The 9660-nt window shown below is 54.4% G+C and overlaps 1 protein-coding gene across 2 annotated transcripts in view; it reads left to right on the top strand.

The window, feature by feature from the left end:
• The first annotated feature begins 4214 nt into the window (after positions 1–4214).
• MTARC2 (mitochondrial amidoxime reducing component 2) overlaps positions 4215–9660 on the top strand; it is a 35527-nt gene continuing 30081 nt past the window's right edge. Inside the window, exon 1 of one of the 2 annotated variants that reach the window (XM_055334370.1) lies at positions 4215–4514. In XM_055334370.1, coding sequence (XP_055190345.1) covers positions 4243–4514 — 272 coding nt within the window. In that variant the 5' untranslated portion in view covers positions 4215–4242. The remainder of the gene's footprint in view (positions 4515–9660) is intronic. The other variant, XM_055334369.1, reaches the window with a different exon arrangement.

Below are 9660 nucleotides of genomic sequence, written 5' to 3'. Positions count from 1 at the left end.
GAGGTCCCCCAGTGTCTAGGAACAATCCAGAAGGAGCCTGGGCCCTGGAATGGCTGCATAGTGTGGGGCTCCGTTGCTGGCCTGCATTGAACTGGGATCTAAGTGAGAAATAAACCTGTACGTTGTTAGACTGTTGAGATTTTGAGGTTGCTGCAATATTTTAGCCTACGTGACCCGTACGATTTGTCGTAGGAGTTGAAGGTCGATCATCATCACACTCTGATAATCTGATCTGCACATCTCCCCAGGAGAAAGGTGCTGCTGGGTTTACAACGTGTAGGAACTACTTGCTCTGGTAGATCCGTCTGACAACTGCAGCATTCCACAAGCCTCGCAGTGGAAATGTCTGCAGCAGGACAAGACCCAAGGGCAGAATGGCTTCTTGGCCAGGCCCCCAGGATGACCCCAGCCCCCTCTCCTGGCCCCTGCTCACCTCCAATAAAATACCCTCCTGGGAAAGCTCGCTGCTGCCTGGACAATTCACTGCTTGCTCAGGCCCACATCTGAGGATAGAGCCGTGGCCTCCTTCTAGAGCATGCGTCAGAAGAGCTCAGGGGGTTAAGTGTCTGACTTCGGCTCAGGTCATGATCCCGGAGTCCTGGGCTCAGTCCTCATCTGGGTCTCTGCCCCGGGTGGAGTCTGCTGGTCTCTCTCCCTCTGTCCCTCCTCCTCCTTGTGCTCTCTCTCTCTCAGATAGATAAATACAATTTTTTTTAAAGATTTTATTTATTTATTCATGAAAGAGAGAGAGGCAGAGACACAGGCAGAGGGAGAAGCAGGCTCCATGCAGGGAGCCCGACGTGGGACTCGATCCTGGGACTCCAGGATCATGCCCTGGGCCAAAGGTAGGTGCTAAACCGTTGAGCCACCCAGGGATCCCATATAAATAAAATCTTAAAAAAAAACCCAACCAACCCACAAAGGTCAAGTTACCTGTCCAGGTAACCATTCCTTCTTTGATGTCCCACAAATAACTCACACTCATGGTCTACAAAATCATCCTTCTTCCCAGATCAGCTTCTTCCCTTGAATTTTTTGACCTCAGAGAATGACTAGTCCCACCTGTACCCGGACAGCCAGGCCAGAGAGTTGGGAGTCATGGGGGACTCCTTCTCTCCCCTGACCTCACTGTTCTCTCTGTCACCACCTCTTGTGAAGGGGCTCCCCACTATCTCTCCTGTCCACGTCCCCGTCTCCACCCCACTGTTATTTCCCCGGATTCGGGATCGCTTAGGCCCAAACGCCAGCATTTGTTTCTCATCCACCCACTTCTGCGGTTGCCCCTTCCCAGAGTGGTCAGTGTCGCCTTCCAGCACCCAAGTCGGACCATGCCCCATGCTGTTCAGAATTCTGATGTGTCTCCACATTAAGGTGAGACAAGGAGCATCTTGATTTGGCCCCCACCCAGCCATCCTGCCTCGACTCCTGCCACCTGCTGCATCCACAGGGACAAGCTCATAGAGCTCAACAGCTGGTGGTCACACCTTCCTCACGCTCCTTCCGTTTCTCCGTGCATTGCACACGCCTCTCCTTTGGCCCAGAATTCCCTTGTCCGCCCCTCTCCCAACCCTCCGTGTGTTCCAGTCCCAGCCCAAAGCTCCCTCCCCTGAAGATACCACTGTCCTGAGTTACAGCTGCTCTTTTGTCTCTACTTTAGTGCCTCTTGTCCAGGCCTGCGCTGTCATTCTCCTGGTCAGGGGCTCCCTAAGCTCCTGGGTGCTGGGCAGCTTCTTTGAAATTTTGCATACCTGGTGGCCAGTCTAGGGCAAAGCCTGGCGGATGACCAATAAATGTGTGAAGGAACAATGTTAATAAGGAACATTTTTCCCTGTCTGGGAGCTCACGTCAAGCGAGGAGGATGGACTTACAGACAAATCCACCTGACAGTAGACTCCTGCTGGACGGAGGGCTCTGACCCTCTTGGAGAATCCAGAGAGGAGGAGGAATCAGGTGCACTCTGCATTCGCAGCACTGCGCTGGAAAAATAAATCTGAGGCTTGGCCACTGAGCATGATGGGAACGTGTGGTTACTGAAGAGGCTGATTCCACTGGTCTGGGATATCATTTTTTTTTTTAAGATTTTATTTATTCATGACAGACACAGACATGGGCAGAGGGAGAAGCAGGCTCCCTGTGTGGAGCCCAATGCAGGGCTTGATCCCAGGACCCCGGGATCACGACCTGAGCCAGAGGCAGATGCTCAGCCACTGAGCCACCCTTCTCAAACGTTCCCAGAACAGCATCACAATTTAAGGAACGGAGTTTCGAAAAATAAACAACCTGAAATCTGTAAGTCTAAGAAAAACCCCTGTTCACCCAACAGCCTGCGTGATGGCAGCGGGTAAAGGTGAGCACAGCCCTGAGAACAAATTGTATCCGGTAAGCGGGCGGCTGGAGGGGCAAGAAAGAGCCGGGCTCGGTCCCATCTGTGCAGAGGTGACCGGCCCGTTAAAGGGACAATGTGTGCGGGTGGGGAGCTCAGGTGAGCATAGACCACAGGTTGGTCCCTAGAAACGCGGTCGGGCCGCTGTGCTCGCTGGCTGGCGACTATAGAAGCCTGGATTGGGATCCCTGGGTGGCTCAGCGGTTTGGCGCCTGCCTTTGGCCCGGGGCGCGATCCTGGGGTCCTGGGATCGAGTCCCGCGTCGGGCTCCCGGCGTGGAGCCTGCTTCTCCCTCCTCCTGTGTCTCTGCCTCTGTCTCTATCATGAATAAATGAATTTAAAAAAAATTTAGAAGCCAGGTTGGCAGCCTCCCGCGGAGACGGGAGGACAGGCCCCGGCTCTCGGCTCTCGGTCCGGGAAAGGCGTTTCTGCAGGAGATACGCGCCTCAGAGCACAGAGGAGGGACCCCTAACGCTGCAGCCCCCACCCCCCGCGAGCTCTGGAAGGTCGGGGCCCAGCCTCAGCCGAGGCCCGGAGGGTGTTTATGGCAGGTGGGGTGCGGGGCACTGGGGGGCACTGCGGAGGGGGCCGTCCCGCCAGGGGCCGGAAGTCACGCCGCCCTCGGGGCTTGTCTTTTTTTTTTTTTTTTAAAGATTTTATTCACGAGGGACACAGACACAGGCAGAGGGAGAAGCAGGCTCCCTGCGGGAGCCCGGCGCGGGACCCGATCCCAGGTCTCCAGGGTCACGCCCTGGGCCAAAGCTAGGTGCTCAGCCGCTGGGCCACCTGGGCACCCGGGCTGCCCTCGGGGCTTGTCTCTCGGCAGACGCTCCCACCCAGGGCGCGAGAACGCCGCGTCCGTCCGGGCAAGCAGCTCCCGCGTTGGAAAGCCTCCGGGTCCGCCGCCCGCGGGCCGCTTCCCGGGCTGGGTCCCGAGCGCCCCATCCGGCCGCCGAGGCGGGGGCGGCCTCCGCACCGGTTCGCGCGCGGGGGCAGGCGGCGGAGGGGCCGGTTAGAAACCGGGTTGAGGGCAGCCCCGGTGGCGCAGCGGGTTAGCGCCGCCTGCAGCCCAGGGCGTGATCCTGGAGACCCGGGATCGGGTCCCACGTCGGGCTCCCTGCATGGAGCCCGCTTCTCCCTCTGCCTGTGTCTGCCTCTCATTCTCTCTCTGTGTATCTATGAATAAATAAAAATCTTTAAAAAAAGAAAAAAAAAAAGAAACGGGGTTGAAGGGGGGGCCGGGGGAGGAGTGGGGGTAGGGGGCGGGGCGGGGGGAGGGAGGAGACCAGGGAAGGGAGTGGGGGCGGGCCGGGGACGGGGGAGGGAGCGGAGGGGCGGGGGGCGGGGCCGGCGGGGGCGGGGCGGGGCTGGGGGCGGGGGGAGGGAGTGGGAGGCCTGGGGGCGGGGCCGGAGGGCAGGGCCGGCGGGGGGAGGGGGCGGGGCCGGTGCCGGTGCCGGGGGGGGGGGGGGGGCCGGGGGAGGGGTGAGGGATGGGGCTGGAGCCCGCGTGGGGCGGGGCCGGGGCCGGCAGGGGGAGTGGCGGGGGCGGGGGTAGGGAGTAGGGGGCCTGGGGGCGGGGCCGGGCGGAGCCTGCGGGGGCGTGGCGTGGGCGTGGGCGGGGCCCGACGGGGGCGTGGGCGTGGCCGGGGCCGGGGCCTGTCCTGCGCGGGAGGCGGGCGCAGCGAGGAGCGGGCGGGGAGGGGGCGGCGGGCGCGGGCCTTTCCCGCTCACATCCGGTGACGACGCGGGCCGCGGGGAGCGCAGGGCCAGCCCCGAGCCGCCGCGCCCCCGCCCGCCCTCGGCGCGCCCCCCGCGCCCCCGCCGGAGCTGCAGGCTTCGCGCCCCGCGCGCGCTGGGCCATGGGCGCCGCCGGCTCGTGGGCCCCGCGCCGCCTCGGCCTCCCCGCGCCCTCCCGGCCCGCCTGGCTCGCGGGGGCGGCGCTCGGCCTGGCCGCCGCGGCGCTGGGGACGGTGGCCTGGCTCCGCGCGCGGTCCCGGCGGCGCGGGCGGCTGCGGCAGGTGGGCACCGTGGCGCAGCTCTGGATCTACCCGGTCAAGTCGTGCAAGGGCGTGCGCGTGAGCGCGGCGGAGTGCACGGCCCTGGGGCTGCGCTGCGGGCACCTGCGCGACAGGTAGGGCCGGGCTGCGCGGGACCCGCGGGGGGCCGGGGTGGGGGGCGCAGCTTGCGGGAAGGGGGCTAGAGGCCGGCCGCTTGCGTCTCCTGGGCTGCTGGTTGGACGCTTGGTCTTGGAGCCTTCAGCTGGGAAGGTCAGTTGGGGTCTGGTTCAGATTTGGAAAGGTAGGTGGGGGCCGACCCCTGCCCCTGTCTGGAGAGGGTCAGGCAGGGGCCGACCTGGTTATTTCCAAGGTTACCCCTCCAAGTCTCCTGCTCCTTCTAAACTTCCTGATTGTCTCTTAGGCCACAGCGCAATAGTAGGACATAAAAATGCCGTGAGCCCTCGTGGGCGGACAAGAGCAACGCTGAAACCGGGTCTCGTTCAAGGACACTGGCTTCGGGCTTGCTGGGGCTTGCTCCTCCCACGTCCCCAGTCCCGGAGCAGGTGCTTCAGGTCCTGACCCGGGAGGTGGGGACACTTGATCCACTTTCATAAGTAATGAGCAGAGTGAAGTTTTGTGTTGGGAAGACGGGGTGTCTGGGGCACTGCAAATGTGATATTTGCCATTAAGGAAATAGTGTGTCCCCTCTCCCCAGAGGCAGAGAGGCTCTTAGTGAAGGACTCTGGCTAAAGTCCCTACCCACATAAGGCCTGGTGTATGCAAATTCCATTCACCGCCCCCCCCCCCCCAGAAGAGAAGAGGTGTCCTGTCATTTAACTCATCCCAAAGGTGAGGCTGGAGACACTCACGGACACAGAATTGTGCAGCCAGATATCGGGGAGGTTCACTTGATGGTGAAGGCTGCTAAACCCTAGAAAGAGCAACCCAGGAAGAACAGATTCCCCTTCTTTGGGTCATTACGGATAAGATGCCTTCCCCCCTGGCTGGGGTGGTTTTGTTCTGGTCCTCTGTACATAGAGGGAGGGGAGGGTTTGCACGTTGGTCACTCAAAGAATCTTCTAGCAGAGGCTGCCTGCTGCCCAGATTTCATTCCAGGACACATGTATTCACTCTTCACTGCAGTCTTCTTTAAAAAATGTGGACTCAAAAAAAAAAAAAAAAGTGGACCCACAGCTTTGAAAAAAGTTCAACTTGTTTTAGAGAAATGCTGTGTTTGCAGATCATGTAACTCTCGAGGATTTTCCATCCTCCTCCACCCCTGATTTCTAATCTGGGAGAGATTTTTGTATTCTGTTTTTATTTTTAGTAATCTCTACCCCCAGCGTGGGGCTAGTACTTAGAACCCTGACACATCCGGAGTCACATGCTGTACCAGTGGAGCCAGCCAGGCACCCATAATCCCGGAGAGGTTCTTATTTTCGCTCACTCATTTATTTATTTAAATCTGTACTTTATTCAGATTTCCTTGGTTTTCACTTAATGTCCTTCTTTTCCTATCTTCAGATCTCAGCCGGGATACATTTATAATTATATTTAGATGTCGGGACTCCTGGGCTTCTCTAGACTGTAATAGTTTCTCAGGTTTTTATTGTTTTTTGAGAGCTTGAGCGTTTTGAGGAATCCCGAGTGGGCATTTTGTAGAGAGTCCTTCAGTTTGGGTTTATCTGATGTTTTTCTTGTGGTTGACAGGGATTATGGATTTTTGGGAGGAAGAGCACAAAGTTCCATTCTCCTTGTGTCACATCAAGGGTGCACAACTTATCAATAGAACTTAAAAAATTATTTAAATTCCAGTTAACGTACAGTGCAGTATAAATTTCAGGTGTACAGTGTAGTGATTCAACACCTCTATACAACATCCAGTGCTCATGACAAGTGGGCTCCTTCATCCCCATCCAACCAACCGTCCACTTCCCCTCTGGTACCTGTCACTCAGTCTGTTTCTTGGTTTGTCTGTCTGTGTCTTTTTCCCTTTGCTCATTTGTTCTGTTTCTTAAATCCCACCTATGAGTGAAATCCGATGGAATTTGTCTCTGTCATATTTCAGGAGAGGAGTGAGTCACCTAGGAACCGTAACATCTAAAGAGCCACTGGAAAGATTTTTAAAACTTAAAAAAACAAAAAAACAAAAAAAACCCACTTTAATTTTGGGGATGTCTGGGTGGCTCAGTAGTTGAGCGTCTGCCTTCGGCCCAGGGCATGATCCTGGAGTCCCAGGATCAAGTCACACAGTGGGCTCTTGGCAGGGAGCCTGCTTCTCCCTCTGCCTGTGTCTCTGCTTCTCTCTCTCTCTCTGTGTCTCTCATGAATAAATACATAAATAATCTTAAAAAAAAAACTTTAATTTTTCTTGAGAGTCCCATCCCAGACCTATGGAATCAGAATCACCAAGAGCTGGGGCACTTGGGTGGCTTAGTCAGTTGAGTGTCTGCCTTTGGCTCAGGTCATGATCCCAGAGTCCTGAGATCGAGCCCCTAAAGTGGCTCCCTACTCAGCGGGTGCCTGCTTTTCCCTCTCCCCCTGCCTGCTGCTCCTCCTGCTTGTGCTCTCATTCTTTCTCTCTCTGTCAAATAAGTAGATAAAATCTTAAAAAAAAAAAAAGTCATCAAGTGTGAAGACAATGCATGCAGTGTTAAAATCTCCCCAGGTGAACCTGATGCTATAATTAAAAGACTATATCTGGGGTCATTTAAGACAGAAGAGCATGTTCAGAGCTTATTCAAGTAGGATTAGAAAAGCCTTCTTACTGCTGGGAAAACTTTAGGCACAGTGGACCTGGACACCCTCCAGAAACTGGAAGAAGCAAAGACTCATGGTGCACAGTTAGAGAAAGTGGCCTTGTGCTACTTCCCCACTTGAAGCACTGAAGTTGTTTCTCAGAGAGAGTTCCAGCTCTTATCTGTCTCTCTTCTGATCATCTGAATGACTGTTTCCCCACTTCTCGTTGTCACGACTTTGCTGTGATGATTGCTTTTGAGGAACAAAAGGATTTGTCTTTGGCTTTTCTGCTCCTGTGGGTATCTTACAATAAATGGAACTGTATCAGTGTCCCCTGTCCCCTTGTTTTGAAAAATAACTGCTTGGGATGGGGAAGGTGGGGTGTGCACCCTGGGAGAAGGTGGGACAAGGCCTGGTTCAAATCCATGGATTTGGTGCATCATGTACCTGGGACACCGAGCTGAATCCTGTCCCACAGACGATCTTACACAAGCCTCGGCACAGTCATGCGGGCTCGATACGATCTCCACTCTGCAAGTAAAAAACAACAGTATCAGAAAGGATGAGTGTCTAACCCAGGGCAGTTGTGTGCTGGAGGGATGTGAACTCAGTCTCTGGGGGCACAGCAATCATGCACACTTTTTTCAATGTGATTTAAAAGAGCGAGGATTGGGATCCCTGGGTGGCGCAGCGGTTTAGCGCCTGACTTTGGCCCAGGGCGTAATCCTGGAGACCCGGGATCGAATCCCACGTCGGGCTCCAGGTGCATGGAGCCTTCATCTCCCTCTGCCTGTGTCTCTGCCCCCCCCCTCTCTCTGTGTGACTATCATAAATTAAAAAAATAAAAAAGAAAAAAAGAAAGAAGAGTGAGGATTGCACAGAGGATCAAGAGACCCGCACACAATCATCTAAACTTTCCCAGCCTCATTTTTTTTTCATTTACAAAAGAAAGGGGTTGGACTTCATGATCTCAAAGACCCTAATTAATCTAGGTTCTGTTTATATTTTTATTTTTTAAAAGATTTTATTTATTCATGAGAAAGAGGGAGACACAGAGACACAGGCAGAGGGAGAAGCAGGCTCCATGCAGGGAGCCCGACCTGGGACTTGATTTGGGGTCTTCAGGATCACGCCCTGAGCTGAAGGTGGCGCTAAACCGCTGAGCCACCTGGGCTGCCCTAGGTTCTGTTTTTTAAAGGGTAATTGAAACTCGGAAGCAAGCTTGAAAGAACTTTGCTAAATGACTGCTATTCTCTCAACTTAAGACTTTAATAACTGCAAACAGTCTAGAAGGCAGGAAGAGGCCTCTTGGATTTAATTCCGTTTTTTTTTAAAGATTTTATTTATTCATGAGAGACAGGCAGAGACATAGGCAGAGGGAGAAGCAGGGTCCATGCTGGGAGCCCAATGTGGGTCTCGATCCTGGGACTCTGGGATCATGTCTGGGCTGAAGACAGGTGCTCAACCACTGAGCCACCCAGGTGTCCCTAATTCCATTTTGAACCTACATCTTTGGAACCATTCTAGGAAGCTGGGCTCTTCCTCCATTAGGGCTCTTGTCTTCAGATTTCTAAAACTATTTGGTCCAAAGCTCGCTCTTTTCTTTCTTTTCTCTTCTTTCTTTTCTTTTCTTTTCTTTTCTTTTCTTTTCTTTTCTTTTCTTTTCTTTTCTTTTCTTTCTTTTCTTTCTTTTTTCTTTTTTTTTCTATTTATTTATTCATGAGAGATAGAGAGGGAGGCAGAGACATAGGCAGAGAGAGAAGCAACCTTCCTGTGGGGAGCCTGATGCGGGATTTGATCCCAGGACCCTGGGATCATGACCCGAGCCTGCTGAGCCACCCAGGGGTCCCTTGTTCAAAGCTCTTAACACATTTGTGAATGTTTGGCGTGGGCACCCTGGACTTTGAGCTGGTTCAAAGTCCGCCTCGCAGAGCAGAGCTCTGGCATGGCCTGATTGGCACAGAAGGTGGGAGGGTTGGTTGCCCTCTTTGACCTTGTAAATCCCGCTCTCCTTAGTGAGTACATATGACTCAGTTGGTCCTAAATCTGCGCTGGCCCTTCTGAAGCCAGCCTTTGATGTTTTCTGCACAGACTGTGATCTCCTGGAGAAATGCGCTCTCTATGCTTATCATCCTGGGTGTCTTTACCTCTTGCCTGCCCCCTCTGCCCCCCTTTTCAGGCACTTCTGCTTCCCAGTTCACTTTCTAAGTTTAGCCATGAGGTGTTCCAGCTCTCCTGGACTCTGCTCCTCCCACCTCTGTGATCACTCATGGTTGTTCTTCTGGAGAATCTGAGCTCTGGCCTCCACACTGATCCTCACACTGTGCACTCCTGTTTTAGGTGGAAAAGAAGGTGTTAGTTTGGGGACAGCTTGGTCATGAAAAATCCACCCGTCAGACTTACTCCTTAATTTCAGATCTGTCAGAACAGAGATACTTATTCATTCACTGGGCATCATTTGAGTGCAAGAGGTGACAAATGTCATTACCCCAATAGACAGGGTAATGAGGGTGGTTGGGGTATGTTACAGGCAGCAACTTT

This window comes from Nyctereutes procyonoides, unplaced genomic scaffold, assembly GCF_905146905.1.
Source record: "Nyctereutes procyonoides isolate TBG_1078 unplaced genomic scaffold, NYPRO_anot_genome, whole genome shotgun sequence".
NCBI classification, from domain to species: Eukaryota; Metazoa; Chordata; class Mammalia; order Carnivora; family Canidae; genus Nyctereutes; species Nyctereutes procyonoides.
Note: the sequence above shows the minus strand (reverse complement) of the source record. Positions and strands in the feature narration are given on the sequence as shown.